Below are 15,875 nucleotides of genomic sequence, written 5' to 3'. Positions count from 1 at the left end.
TGCCCCCTTGCGAGATATAGACTGGTCTGAGTGAAGTATAAATAGCAATGGTCCAAGTGAATTAAAAGGTTCAGAGTTCGGAGTCAAGTGAAGTTTGTGTTAGTTTGCAGTGAAGTCGGAATGTGTCGGTTGGTTGGTTTACAAGGAATATTGATTGTGGGTTCCTAAAGAGATTTGTTAGTTTGTTACATTGTTTTTACTGTTATCTGGTGATCTTATTTATTGTACGTAACAAGTCATGTTCCAACAGTCGAAGAAGAAGATTTTCAAGAATTTTCTGTTTCTCTTGCTCTTCCTTGTTTTGGTTTTTCGCAATGGCCACAGAAATCAGAATTGGTAGCAATGTATTGAAACCATTTCCTGGGGAAGGCAATGTGGTGGCCTGGATAAAGAAGGTGAGACTCGTGGTGAAGCTGCAGGGAATAGATGTGGTTAGCCTTATGCCGTTGTATCTAGAAGGCAGTGCACTGAATCTCTACTTGGAGAGTGGACCAAGAGAAAGTAGAAAAAAATTGAAGGACACGTCCATGAAGGGGGCTTTTAAAGCCTACAGCAAGCTTGAGAGAATGAGATGGACGAGCAAGCAAGTAGACGACTATGTGAGCGAGACTAGGAGGTTGGTGGGCCTAGCAGGGTTTACTGGAGCAGACGGTGAAGCTGGGTTTTGTGACTGACTTCCCTGCCTGCAGCAGATACCGAACATCAAAACAACGTCTGTAGAGGAGATGATCGACAAATCGTGGGTATTGTTGCAAAGTGACTCACACAATGTAGCAGCAACAGTGATGACAGGATGAACAGGCAGGTGGAGAACAACAACAGCCAGAGTCTGATGAGGCAAATGGCCAAGGGACCATGCTTCAGATGTTGAGGTCCGCACATGGACAGGGAATGCATGGAACCGAAGCCAATGGTGGTGTGTTATGAATGCAGTCCTACATAGTGAATAACTGCAAGCCAGGAAATGAGCAGAGGGGAACTACTGTGCCACTAGTTCCCTCCACAACCAATTGAAGGCACACCACTGGTCGTCGCTTGTAGTGAGGCTTTTGGTGGGGGGGGGGAAGCCTAAGGCCTCATGGGTACGTGTTGCACATCAACATTAGTAACTGCAAGAATGGTTGAGAGCTGGAGATGAAACACCGGTCTCAGAATGGTAGATGGCAGGATGAGGTCATGTGTATGGGATCAGCGACATATGAGGTCATATGTAGGGTATCTCTTTGGAGATCTGAAAGGGGTTCTTGGAAACTGATGAGGATTAGTAAGTGACAAGAGCAGCAACCATCTGTAGTAAGAATCTGTCTTGACAAATTTTGTCTGACCCATGGAAATATGGAAAAGGGGTCAAACAAAATGATTGTTAATATCTCTAAAGAAGCAACTCATGATAATAATAAGTAAGAGGCACAGGCGTGGCCATGTAGGAAGACGCTTGCCTTCCAACCACATGTTTGTTCCGGGTTCTGTGTCACTGCACAGCACATTGGGTAAGTGTCTTCCACAATAACCTTGGGCTTTGTGAGTGGATCTGGTTAACAGAAACTGAAAGAAGCCTGTCATATATGTGTGTGTGTGTGTCTTTGTGCTAGTGTGTTTATGTCCCCATGACTTAGCAGTTTGGCAAAAGAGAAAATAGAGTAAGTACCAGGTTTAAAAAAATAAGTACTGGGGTCAATTAATTTGATTAAAAAATTCTCCAAGGCAGTGCCCCAGAATGGCCACAGTCTAATGACTGAAACAAGTGAAAGATAACAAATAAAAAATAGTTGGTGAGTTTCTAATTTTTAATTTTTTTATTCTTGATTTCCAAACAAACTTCTGTCAAACTTGAGTTGCCATGTCTGGATTGTCATGTTTCATTTTAGATGTTTTCTTGGGTTTTATTATATTCAGTTTGTTCAAACTTACTACTGAGAATGGATATACATCTACTCTATCTTTCAAATGACTTGCCTTCATATGTTCCTCTGGGTCCTTTGGTTCTTCTGGATTGCTTACTTTGGCAAAATGTTGTGAATCTATCATTTCACATTTTGCAATATTACTCTCAACCCGTTTCCTTTCCTGTGAGTTAAGAATGTAATCTTGGATGCTTTCAAACTTCTCTTGTTCACTGAGATGAATTGATTTCACCAGATACGTTTTTGATTGCTTCCCTTTACTTGCAGACTTACCAAAATTGTGTCGTAACAAAGACCTGGACAGAGAAAGTTGCTGGCAGGAAAAATCTTTGGTGAACTTCTTTTCTGCTTCTCTCTCAGATGTTATCCGAGAAGAATCAAACCTTTTCATTTGCAACACTTCCATTTGCTTCTTGTTCTCTGCAGCTCTCTTCTCATTCCATTGATTCATCTGTAATTTTCCTTGTTCATTCTTCCCTAGCTTTAGGAAATATTTCTGGCGCTCCCTTTCTACAAAGTTTTGCCTCCTCTCCTGCTCCTCTAACTTTCGCTCGTACACCTCGTCCAGTTTAATCTTGTTTTTGTCTGCTTGCCACTGGTCTTCATAAGCCCTCTGAACTGCAAACAGACAAGACTTGTTGATGTGCTTAAAAAGTCTTTTATACATGCTTTCTTTCCTCATCTCTCTCTTCTGTGACAGAAACACCTCCACAGGAATTTTCCTTGGTTCCAGTTTTGGCACATCAGGTATTCTATGATAGCTGTCATGTGCTGATCTTATAGCAGAGCTGACAAGTTGGTTTTCCATCATCATATTGCTGAATGCATAAACTTGATGAATCGGCTTACTGTATCCCTGTAAATGCAAAGTGGAAATTGGAATATCTTCGCCAATAAAACTAAAAGCAAAATAGTCTTCGGATTTTTCTCTCAAAGTTTGCCACTTGAAGTTCTTAGACTTGCTCAGTTTTTTGTTCCTTCTGTTCAGCAATATTGCAACATTCTTATTCTGATCCTGCTTTTTACCAATTTCAACAATGTTTTCACAAGAAGTGCAACTGTCCTCACTTGTGTCTACCCTGAGAGAATCTTGTTCAATGCTCATACAACTGACACTTATTGGACTTGGCAAGTTCTATGGAGAAGACATGAAAATAAAATAGAAAAATTCTTTATTAGACAAAATCAAAGTTTAGAACAAGAACAGTCTAAAATATTTCTGTTTTAGAAAATGTTTCTTCGTGACATGAGTAATTCATTCATTTCTTCATCTCCTCTCCCTTCTACCCATAATGTCTATAGAGGATCACAGTGGGTAGAGCCACAGAGAACCTCTGCTATAGGACTTATTAGAAGTAACCATCGTTAGACTTACTTGCAGGATTCCAAAACATGACCAATTGAAACTATGCAGCAAACCATCCGATTCCCAGCCTCAGGTCTCTTGCCAGTTGGTTTGGCTTGAAGAATCTGCCGTGCAATTCTTTCTTGTGATATTTTAATCGTATGTCTGTAGTGCCAAAGCTGTGACCTCTCAGTGCAGAGAAGTAGTGACTCAAAGAGACTCCCCGGGCTTTGATCTACATGCATGAATAACTAAATGGTAAAAATATTTTCTTAGAAACTATTTCTTCAAGAATAATTCTAAGAGAAATATTTATTTAGAAAATATTGAATTCCTCCTGTTTTTTTCTCACTTTCTTGGATCAAATGTTTTTCCTGGGGTAATAAGAACTTAACTGTCCTGAATTAGAATTCTTAAGAAGGATGGTAAATAACAGAATTGGTGAAGCAATCAACTGTTTAGTCATGGAAGGAAGAGGTGGGTGGGATGATGAGAGAAAGTTATCATGAAACTAAACTCTGTTAAAGCTACCCAAGGACCAGACAATTGTGTTAAACTAAGTGATGGATTACAGCCAACACCCAAGAAATTGGAGCGTAAAGGGTTGAAATGAACACCACATGGCACCCCATCCAGTACTCTAACAGTTTCACTAATTCCCTGCACCCTGATTTGGAATTTCATTTTAATATTTCTTGGAAAGAAGATGGTGAGCCTGGCAGAATGGTCAGCACACCAGGCAAAATGCTTAGCAGCATTTCATTTGTCTTCAGGTTCTGAATTCAAATTCCATTGAGGTTGATTTTGCCTTTCATCCTTTCGGGGTCAATAAAAAGAGTACCAGTTGAGCACTGGGGGCTGATGTAATTGACTTGCCTTCTACCCTAAAATTGCTGGCCTTGTGCTAAAACTTGAAATCAATATTTCTTGGAAAGAAAGCAGAGATTTGAATCCAGAGTGTAGCCAGGCGACTCTGCTAATTTGACATCTTGCCAATGTAAGGAATTCTTATTTTGAAAGACAGCACTGTAGAATGGCAAATTGTTGTGTGACAGGACTAACTTCCTTATTGTCTTTATATTCATCCCTCTACATTTCTAATTTCAAATCTCACCAGGGGCAAAAGCATAAATGTACTGGGCTTTGATAAATCTACTTTGAGCCTTTCAACCATCTGTCCAAAATTTGTGCCAACTTTAGCAACCAATATCACATTTTGCTTTTTATCTTTCCAGAGTCAATAAAATGAAGCACCAGTCAAATAGCAGAGTGGATTTCATTGACAATATCCCTCCCTCAGAAGAAAGGTGACTCTGGACCCGTCATATTTAAAGCTAACACAAACTGGAATAAATTTTACATACTTGTGACCTGGGAATGGAAATTGGAACCGACATCAACTCTGATTTTGGATTGAATAGCTTTTGCCCTTCTCTTTGATGTTTCACTTCTTTATGTGGCAGCAATACAGAATAGATTGTTGAGCTGGTTAATTGCAGGGGATGTGTCAGCTCCAAATGGTTTACTTCATGTTTAATCAGTCTAAAACAAAAGAAAGCTTCTAAAAAGTTGCTGTATTTTCTGTTGAGTGGAAATGTTAGGTATGTGAGGGTAGTAAAGACAATTGAAATAGTAGAGTGTTGTACCTTATTTGGTTGTATTCAATTTGGTGAGTTTAGTATTTTAGTAAATGTAGAATCACAGGACCAGAATTGGTAGCATGTAAGTATTTTACCTAAAATGTAGTGGATCTCAGGAGTGTTCTGAATATTGGACTAATCTTAAATATTCAGACACTCACAACAGTTGAGGGTAAAATGGTACCTATAAGTGCATAGGTCCCTTTTTTTTTTTTATTTGTTGCAGTCATTAGACAGTGGCAATGCTGGAGCACAGCCTTGAAGAATTTTTTTTAGTTGAATGAATTGACTCTGGTACAGTATTTTTTTTTCTAAGTCTGGTGCTCATTCTATCAGTCTCTTTTGCTGAACTGCTACATTAAGGGGATGTTAACAAGGGGTGTGGGGAGGACAAAACACTGACACAAAGACACATCTTGGGACAGTGACTTTGGATTTGGTAGATGGAAACTGAAAGAGGCCAGCTGTGTCTCTATATGTGTTTGTCCCCCACCATTGCTTGACAACTGGTGTTGGTGTGTTTACGTCCCCATGACTTAGTGCTTTGGCAAAAAAGACCGATAGAATAAGTGCCAGGCTTTACAAAAACTAAGTACTAGATTCAATAAGTTCAACTAAAATGGCTGCTGTCTAATGACTGAAACAAGTAAAAGATTATTGGGTCATCCCATAAATAATTTGGATGTTTTCAATTGCATGAACTAAAAGTTAGAAGGGGACAGGATAAATATACCTGCTATAAAAGTAAGTTGTGAGTTTTCCTCGTACTTATTCTTAGTGCAAGTATTGAAAAGTGCAGTTTGATTTTAACAGTTATTTTTTCCAGATCTATAATGGAAGTGACAAAGGAGCATATTTGGCATATTTTGCTTATGAGTTCAATAAAGGCAACAACACAATGGAAAATGCAAGGAATATTAATACAGTCTATGGGGATTGGACAATAAGTGTAAGCCAGTGTCAATGGTGGTTCCAGAAATTCTGAGTCAGAAACTACAACCTAAGACAAACCATGTCCTGGTAAAACTGTAAGCTCGACGAGGACATCCTGCAAACCCTGCTGGAGCAAAATCCGATTGTAACTGTTGTGGAACTAGCAGAGAAGCTTGGATTTGGTCATTCAACCATTCATCAATACCTGTGTGCCATTGGAAAAGTCAGCAAATTGGGTTAATGGGTTCCTCACAAACTTTCCAAGTCTAATCAGGCACAAAGACTGAATGTGTGCTCTTCTTTGCTGCCATGTCTCACAAATGAACCTTTTTTGAACTGAATAATGACTGGGGATGAGAAATGGGTTTTCTATAAAAATGTCAAGTACCGAAGACAGTGGGTAGTAGGGAAAGGAGAAGCACCAGCACCCCAAGCTGGAGAAGGTCTTTACCCACATGAGGTGTTGTTAATCTGTTTGGTGGGCTACGAAAGGTTTAGTCCACTTTGAACTTTTAAATCCAAACCAAATGATAACAAAGGAGATCTACTGTGAGCAGCTTGAGTGGCTTAAGTCAGCGCCAGAAGAAAAACGACCATCTTTGGTTCCAAGACGAAAGGTGTTCTTCCATCAGGATAATGCTTGGCAACATACAGCGAGGATAACATTCCAAAGGTTGGAGCAATTTGAATGAGAAACGATGCCCCACCCACCATATTCACCAGACATTGTCCCATCTGATTACCATTTATTGTGCAGTCTCCAAAATCATTTGGATGGAAAAAATATGAATTCTGTAGACGAGGTCAGAACAGTACTGGAGGAGTATTTTTCATCAAGGAGAAGTGAATTTTGGCAAGGAAGTCTTGCAAGTCTACCAGAGAGATGGAAGAGCATTGAAGAAAATGAGGGAGAGTATATTTTAGATTAAGAAAGAACTTTGTTTATCTTAATTTTGAAAAAAAAGTATTGAAAAAAACACATCATTTATGGGATGACCCAATATATCAAGGAGCTGAGGAAAACTACAGAATGTAACTTAGCAATTTGGGAAGAGACCAATGGAATAAATACCTATTTCTTTATTACCCACAAGGGGCTAAACACAGAGGGGATAAATAAGGACAGACATAGGTATTAAGTTGATTACATCGACCCCAGTGCATAACTGGTACTTAATTTATCGACCCCGAAAGGATGAAAGGCAAAGTCAACCTCGGTGGAATTTGAACTCACAACGTAATGCAGACAAAATACCGCTAAGCATTTTGCCCGGCGTGCTAACATTTCTGCTAGCTCGCCGCCAATGGAATAAATACCAGGCTCAAAAATAAGCACTGGGTTCAATTTGTTCAACTAAACTCTTCAAGGTGGTGCTCCAGCATGGCCGCAGTTCAATGATTGAAACAAGCAAAAGAGTAGGAGATAAAAGATGAGAAAATTGGTAAAATTTCAAAACTGAAAAAACAAACTTTCAATTGCTAAGAACAAACAGTTATGCATGGTTAACTTACTCTTCTGCTGTCCGACACCGAGACAGGAAACCTCGAATGCATTTCTGAATAATGATTACAGGGCTGTGATGCGCCATTATGTTGTTAATTTTTCTCTTTAAATTCTTTATCTCTTCAAACTCTGTTGCAGCAGAATGAAGCTGAGGAATGAAAATAACAACAAAAAAGAGAAAATTCTTTCTGCCATGGACAAAAGGCCTAAAATTTTGATGGAGGGGCCAGGTCAATTACAATGATCCCAGTGGTCAACTAGTACTTTATTTTATTAACCCTGAAAGCATGAAAGACTATAGGTCAACCTCAGCAGAATTTGAACTCAGACCATCAAAAGGGAAGAAATACTGCTAAGTATTTTTGTTTAGTGTACTAATGATTTTCTCATCTTTACAAAAAAAAAAAGGGAAAATAAAGCTAAGTTAAAATTGCAGTAAACTTTGACAGTTTATATTTTAATTTTTTAAAATCAGTCAGGAGGCAAAAATAGAGCCTATGGCTCTTTACCAGGCCTCCAGATGGGGACTGGAGAGTCCTCAAACCAGAGAGTCCAATGGACTCTACTAAAAGTACCCAAGGACAAGCAGTGGTGTTAAACCAAGCAATAGATTAAGTCATTTTTTTCTTTATAACTCGCACACCATTGGTTACAAAAGCCTTCTTGTGAAATTAATGTGCAAGTGGCTGAGCACCCCATCCGTACCCTTAACTCAGTCCTGAAGGATATTCAGTGTGAAACAGAATATGACAAGGCTGGCCCTTTCAAATACAAGTAGCACTCATTTTCAGCAACTGAGTGAACTGGAGCGAATGTGAAATAAAGAATCTTGCTCAAGGACACAACATGCCAACAGGAATCAAACTCACGACCTTATAGTTGTCAGTTGGAAGCCCTAATCACTGAGCCAAGTACCTTCACATGGATTAAGTCTGCCACCTGTGTAGGCTATGGAGGGATTTGAACTCAGAGCACCAGTCCCTCTATCATTTTTCCTCATTCACTACATCCACCTTCTGTCTCACCTTTAACCATTTGTTATTCCCCACTCACATTCTTAAGAAAGGGTCCATTCTCTCGTCACCCACTGTCTCTATCCTCTCTTATGCTCATCTTTTTGCACCTTGACAGTTTGCTCTGGCACTCCACCACGACCTTCCTTCTATCTCTTTCTCAACTACTCCCAGATGCTACCTGTTCTGGCCATTTAAGTGGTTATAGTTTTTGGGCAGAAAATATCCAAGTTTGCATATGTTCTGTTTCACAATTGTCTGTTATCTCTTTGTTATCCATCCTTGCTCTCTCTCTCTCTCTCTCTCTCTCTCTCTATATATATATATATATATATATATATATATATATATATATATATATCTAGTGTGTGTGTATGAAAGAGTATCAGTCATATACACCCCTTCTTCTTTGACCTCCTACATCATATATCATAGTCTGCACGTGTCTGTTTCCATGTAAAACTTATATTGGCGAATAATCAGAGTTACCTGTGTCTGTTGAGGGCAAAGGTTAACTTTGAGTTCCTTCTGAAAAGCAGCGAATCGATGTGACTCATTAAGATCGTTGATGATCTCCTCATCTGCAACGACAAACTGATCCAAAGCCTTCAATGAATGTAAGCTATTGACAACACTGTGGCGGTAGGTAATCCACAGGCTCAAAGGAGTGTCATACAAGGTGAGGGCAAGAAGTTTGGGGCAGCCAGATATGCTTTTTACAACTCCAAAATTTGCAAAAGTGTTGTCATGGAGATAAAGAAATTCTAAGTGCTGCATGTTTGACCACATTAAATGACCAGGAAGGTTGGTTATCTAAAGGAGAAAGAAAGGGAAAAAATTGTATCATTATAATCATAGGAATGGATTGATCAATTTTATAACTTTTAGTCAGAAAGGCAGGGTCCAAAACCCATGACAAGACTGCCAAGACTGATGGCGGGTGGGTGGGGGGTGGGGGTGGAGTGTTAGCTTGAAACTGGCTGAAATACTTACAACAGTGTAGACTTCTACTAAAGATAGCCAAAGTGGAGCCAGGTGTTGATGTTATTCTTAAAGAATGCCACTTGCTTATCTATTTCAACTCATCTCCTTAAAACTGTGTCTTTGGGACTTAGAACCTGTAGATCCACCAGTTCAGTCTAAGTTGCTGCACCAAACCTAGTGGATCCTTTCTTTTCAAAAAATCAGCTTCATGTTGATATTTCAAGAGTTGGAAATGCTGAGAGTCTCTCCATCATTGGCACCACAGGGTAAAATGGCAAATTTGTTTATTCTCTGGACTGATCATCTGACTAAGGAAACATGAAGATTATGCAATAATATCTCCTTTAGTGAAGATATACAAAGATCCTATTATTAGTCAAATAGTTCATAATGTAGGACCGAATCTACTCATCATTGCTTTTTGTTACTCTGTTAAAAAATATTTATTAGCAACAGGGGCCTGTTTTTATATTTTTTAAACATGTTTTAACAAGCTCAGTGGCTAATCGTGAGACCAGCACTTGTTCTAGTAGTTTTTCTATACATTGTCAGGGGGAAGATGAGTCACTGTTACCTCTGGCAGTTGAGCATCCATCACTGACGAAACCAAAGAAGGTGGAAATCATGTGAACTGCTGGTCTCAATGCTGAAAGTGGTGGAGATTTATCTCCCCTGTTAGTAATAGAAACAAGAATGCATTTTACACCAAACATCAAACATAAGAGTTTTTCTCATCGTATCTACTGCAGTGTAATTTGTTCTAACAGAAGACCCTCGTTTAAGTGGGGATAAATATGTTGCTTTGATACGATACTCAAACGTTGCAGGGTGTACTCCTGCTAGTCAAATATAAACATCTAGTTAAACTAGAAACCAGTTGTACAATGACTTACCTGGTTGCCATGAACATCAAGTTTCTGAAGATTAGGACACAGCATCAGACTTGAAATATCGGTGAGGAAGTTACCAGATAAATTACAAACTTGTAAATTAGTCACCAACTCACTTAAAACTCCCAGTGTCCGTAGATATTGGTTGTTAAAGGAGACAAACAATAGTTTATCAAAGACGACATCATCACGAAATTTCTCTTGAAGAAACTCAAGAGTCACATCTCTAAAATAATTCTCTTTTGTTTCTAGTTTCTCTGGTTTACTTATCATCCTGGAATTGTTACGGTTTTTCTCTTCTGTTTTCATTGCGAAGATAACCTGATCACCAGGTAAGCCCATCTCAAAACTTTTCCCCAGGACTGTCAAATTGTTTAGCACTGGTAAATTGTTTTCTGTAAAGTATTAAATATTAACAGTTTTGTTACTAAATTTCCGTTGAAATACATTGCTTAATTTCAATTAATTAAAAAAATAATGAAGACTTTCACAAAATATCTTTGTCATTATGAAGCTGGTGTTTGGAATGTAAATAAACATGAAATTTTATTGGAAGGTTTTAATTTAGTCCATTTTAAATCAGAAAGTTTGTATACGCATCACATTTCCATACCAGCACTCTCTTCTCTTTTGCACACCACATCTGATGCCTTTTATACCCAATTTTTCTGTCAGATCACATACACTCTGTGGTACGTGCACACTGACATTAACCATCCATTGGAACATGTAATACTTCATTTCTTTCAAGCCTTTGCTTGTCCTCAGTGGTCATAGCCCAATGTTTTTCACAGCCATGGAGCATAGCTGTTCATACACATCCATCATACAATCTGCTTTCCACTCTGAGAAAGAAGCTTTTTGTTACATCATTTTGGGCTCGATAAATAAATTACCAGTGAAATGCTGGGGGTTAATGTAATTGACTAGTTCACCCTCCAAAACTTCAAGCCTTGTGCCTAAAGTAGAAAGGATTATGATTAGTATTATTATTATTGTTATTGTCTAAAAGGCTTAAAATTTGTTGGGCAGGTGCTACTCTGTCACACTGGAGCTGATGTAATTGAGGAATGCCCTTCCATCAAATTTCAGGCCTTGTGCCTTTAATAGAAAGGATTATTATTATTGTTGTGGTTGTTGTTACTATTTTGTTGCCAGGACAGCGCTGGGAAGTGCAGGGCTCAATTAGAGAATTGTCAATGGAGCCCTTTACTTTACAAAAGCTGAAGACAGATGTTTTTGGGGATCTTTTCTGTTTAGCTTTCTTTTTAGTTTTAGTTTTGAAATTTTAAAATTTGGAATATTGATGTAATTTTTCATGCCAAATCTGATGTTGTTATTCACTTGTTCTAGAAAAATTTCAGAAAAATGTTACAGAGGTTTGAAGTTTGATTATTTTTATCTGATCAAAAGACAGGATTTGGAAGCTGGCATTTTATAATAATAATTAATTCTTTTATTGGCCACAAGGGCTAATATAAAGATACATTAAAGGACATGACAGGACGATACAAAGGGTTTCAAAACGTGTAAATAAAATGACAAAGGAAAGACAAATAAAACTCCCAACAGGGGGAGGTGCTTTAAGGCGACTCGCAAAATCGACCAAAATCGGTCTGGAGAGGGGAAGAAGATGGTGGTGGTGGTAAGAGTTAAAAAATACACTATTTTTCGCAATTTTTTTTTTTTTTTTTTTTTACTAAAGATACTCCAGAACATTTCCAAGGGCACCGTAAAAAATTATCTGAAGAATCCCCGTTAAAACGGAGAAATTCCAACGTGTTGGTATGCTTCCTAACTCCACCAAGCTGCCTCTATGTGAGCGTGTATGTTTATGTGTGTATTCGTGTATGTATATATATATATATATATATGTGTGTGTAGGTATATATATATGTGTGTGTGTGTGTGTGTGTGTGTGGGCGCGTCCATTTCTCCAAATCCTAAATTTATAGACATGTAAAGATTTGTTAGATCTACTTATATCCATCTCCACTCATCGTTCAGGAAAGTCTCCCTTCAACGGAATCACATGTAACATTTACCTTTTCTAGTTCAATGTCCGACGAACTCTGTAAACAAACACGGAAGCATTTCGCCGCAACAATGTTGTTGCTGTTATTTCTATCCCGCAGTTACGTTGCTAACAGCAACCACCAAACCTGTCACTTGGTCATATTTCCAACAACACAAAGATTAAAAGAACCGAACAATCAATAGACATACAAAAGGTAGTGAGCTGACAGAATGGTAAGCGTACCAGGCACAATACATAGCCGCATTTCGTCCGTCCTTAACGTTCCGAGTTCAAATTCTACCGACGTCGACTTTGCCTTTTATCTTTTCGATGAAATAAGTGTCAGTTGAACACGGGAGTCGATGTAATCGACTCAACTCCTCACCCGAAATCGTTGACCTTGTGCCAAAATCTAAGACCAATATTCACACACACCACTGCATGTATGAGTAAACATACATTAAACAAAACATACAAGTCTGCACGTGCCCTGATTCCAAATATTGCACACGTATACACGAACAGGCACAGATACCTTGCTGATGTTCAAAATTCCAATGAAGGAGCCTTGGATCTTGGTTAGAAAACGGCTCTTTTTCCATTGACAACAAATCTGGAATTAAAATTAAATAACACACACACATGCAAAGGCTTTCCCTGGTGAAGAATGTACCTCCACTCAGCAGCACAGACTAGACATTGGTGAATTTAGACCTCAGGCCAGAAATGTGCCACGAAGAAGATTTATCTGGAATTTTAAGGATCTGGAAGTTTAAGGATCCTCTGTATGGTCAGAGATTTAGGGACACTCTAACTGAGAAATTTGATGAGAAGGAGTGGGGAGCTACAGACTTGTAACATAGAAGGCAACTGAGAATTCCTTCCGGACAACTTGCTGAGTGCCATGGACCAAATCTGTGGCTGGTACAAAGTCCCATCTAGACCAAGGGTGACTTAGTAGTGGAATGATGTTGTAGACTAGGCAATTAGAGTAAAGAAACAGGACTGGAAGTGTAGGGGTAGCAGGGAATTGTATCAGATAGCCAGAAGGGAAGCTGGGAGGCAGGTACATTTAGCTAGGGAAGTAGCAGAAAACCATTAGTGCGGGCACAAGCAGTTAGCGCCATCTGAGATTGGAGCAAGACCTCACCTGCATCCATTTGCCATGCGTGAGTTCGCAACGAGGCTTGCGATGGCAAACCATATATAAGGGCAAAACAGAAACAGATTCATTCTTTTCTCTCCGCTTCTATGCACCAGCGCTTGCTGAGCACACTTCACTGGCTGGGCCCTCTCTGCATGTTGTACCTCCAGAGGCAATGTACCCGCACTAATGGAGATATAACACCACGCACACAGCTTGAGATAGTTGCTGAGAGCAATGCACTTCACCTGTTCTGTGAAACTTGTAAAGAAACCGGTTGTAAATTGCATTTGTACTTAAAGACTTCTTTCTTCACCTGCCGGAGCCTGAACTACATTAAGAACAAGATATGATGGGAGAAGGCAATATTCTCCCGATATCATAAACCTTGCCTTCCATTATAGGTGCCATACCTTGCCAAACAGCAGCCCATAACTATGCAGAGTATGGTTGTCATTCCATGAAGTATTTTCAAAATACTCTAAATACTCATAGGTGAGTTTGTAATAATTTCTGTCAATCTGTTGCCTTTGAAAATTGTGGTAGGCTTCCACTGATCTGAAGTCACTGCAGATAACAGCCAACACCTGGATTTATTGATTGGTTGATTAATTCATTAGATTGTTTTAGAGAGAGAGAGAGAGAGAGAGAGGAATAAATTCCAATGTGTTGTATAAACAACACTGAGTCATTTCTTCATTTATTTATTTTGACTTCTTGTTTTGTAACCTTTGACTCTGCGCTCACTATTCCACTGATATTACACACACACACACACCACCACCACCACCACACCACCATCACCACCACCACCACCACCACAACCACCACCACTACACACACATGAGTGAGTCAGAAAGTAAATGCTATTTTCTGTCTGAACTTGTACCTGTATATGTGTGTGTGTGTGTGTGTGTATATATATATATATTATATATATATATATATATATATAGCCTCGCCTGGCCCCCGTGCCAGTGGCACGTAAAAAGCACCATCCGACCATGGCCGCTTGCTAGCCCCGTCTGGCACCTGTGCCGGTAGCACGTAAAAAGCACCCACTACACTCACGGAGTGGTTGGCGTTATGAAGGGCATCCAGCTGTAGAAACACTGCCAGATCAGACTGGAGCCTGGTGCAGCCTTCTGGCTTCCCAGACCCCAGTTGAACCGTCCAACCCATGCTAGCATGGAGAATGGACGTTAAACGATGATGATGATAATGATATATATATATATATATATATATATATATATATATATATATATATATATATATACATAAACTTATATATATATATATATATATACATAAACATATATATATACATAAACATATGTATATATATATATATATATATATATATATATATACACACATAAACATATATATATGTTTATGTATATATATACATATACATAGACACACACACACACACACATATATATATCTTTTACTTGTTTCTATCATTAAACAGCAGCCATCTTGTGGTGCTGACTTGAAGAAGTTTTTGTTGATCAGATATTCCGCCTGGTCTCTTTTGGTCTCTTTTGGTCTCTTCTGGTGAATCACCAAGTCACAGGGACATAAGACCAACACCAGTTGTCAAGTGGTGATGGGCAACAAACACAAACATACACCACACACACACACACATATATATACAGCAGGCCTTCTTCCCCAGCCCCTGCCAACCGAATCCACCCGCAAGGGCTACCACAGAGAACAGCCATCCAAGGTGTTGTGCAGCAGGACCAAACCTGGAACCATATGGCTGGGAAGCAAGCTACTTACCACACAGCCACACCTATACGTTCGTCCGTTCTTTCTTTCTCTCTTTTGTGAGTAAATTTTGACTTGGCAGCAAAATCGTGAAGGAAAGCTTCTTGATTTAACCATCATCTTTTAAATTCTAAGAAGGTCTTGCAGATTTTAATAGTTTCAGATATTATGACCATTTGTTCTGTATGAATTAAGGACTTGTGTTCTCTCCCCAAGATCCTAAGTTCAACCTACTTTATTCCAGATGAGTTGGTATGTATCCTTTTACCCTAAAAATAATAGGTGTGAAGATGAAAGTGTATCTTAGGTGCTGGATTTGCAAGCTCCTAAATGTCCTCTTTCTCTTGTATTTTTCTAACCACATTCATGTCCAGAAGGCAGCTGGTTTCCACAACAGAAGATATCGTTTTCTTGTGTTCCTACACAACAAAATCTGGCCAGTTGTGTTTTAATTCGGTGGCTGTTTTCGGTTTTAATTCCTACCAATATTCTTTTGACCTATCTGTCTCAATATAGTCAAATAGGATTTTTTGTATTTTGCTACTCTGTTCCAAACTGTTTTTGCCACTGCATCATTCCTCATGGGAAGATAATATCTACTCTTTTACTTGTTTCAGTCATTTGACTGTGGCCATGCTGGAGCACCATCTTTAGTCAAGCAAATCTATCCCAGGACTTATTCTTTGTAAGCCTAGTACTTATTCTATTGGTCTCTTTTG

At 38.9% G+C, this 15,875-nt stretch overlaps 1 protein-coding gene across 4 annotated transcripts in view; it reads right to left on the bottom strand.

Moving 5' to 3' along the window:
- Window positions 1-1,778: 1,778 nt before the first annotated feature.
- Window positions 1,779-15,875, bottom strand: part of LOC115223198 (leucine-rich repeat and IQ domain-containing protein 3-like) — a 21,086-nt gene continuing 6,989 nt past the window's right edge. For 2 of the 4 annotated variants that reach the window (XM_036512296.1, XM_036512298.1), the window contains exons 2-6: window positions 10,217-10,608; window positions 8,829-9,152; window positions 7,335-7,474; window positions 4,614-4,791; window positions 1,779-3,039 (exon numbers count right to left, since the gene is read on the bottom strand). In XM_036512296.1, coding sequence (XP_036368189.1) covers window positions 1,825-3,039; window positions 4,614-4,791; window positions 7,335-7,474; window positions 8,829-9,152; window positions 10,217-10,608 — 2,249 coding nt within the window. In that variant the 3' untranslated portion in view covers window positions 1,779-1,824. Of the gene's footprint in view, window positions 3,040-4,613; window positions 4,792-7,334; window positions 7,475-8,828; window positions 9,153-10,216; window positions 10,613-12,258; window positions 12,466-15,875 lie in introns of those variants that run through there. The other 2 variants (XM_029793655.2, XM_036512297.1) reach the window with 2 other exon arrangements.

The sequence above is a fragment of the Octopus sinensis genome, linkage group LG22 (assembly GCF_006345805.1).
Source record: "Octopus sinensis linkage group LG22, ASM634580v1, whole genome shotgun sequence".
Classification (NCBI taxonomy): domain Eukaryota; kingdom Metazoa; phylum Mollusca; class Cephalopoda; order Octopoda; family Octopodidae; genus Octopus; species Octopus sinensis.
This window is presented reverse-complemented; position numbering and strand designations above follow the sequence as displayed.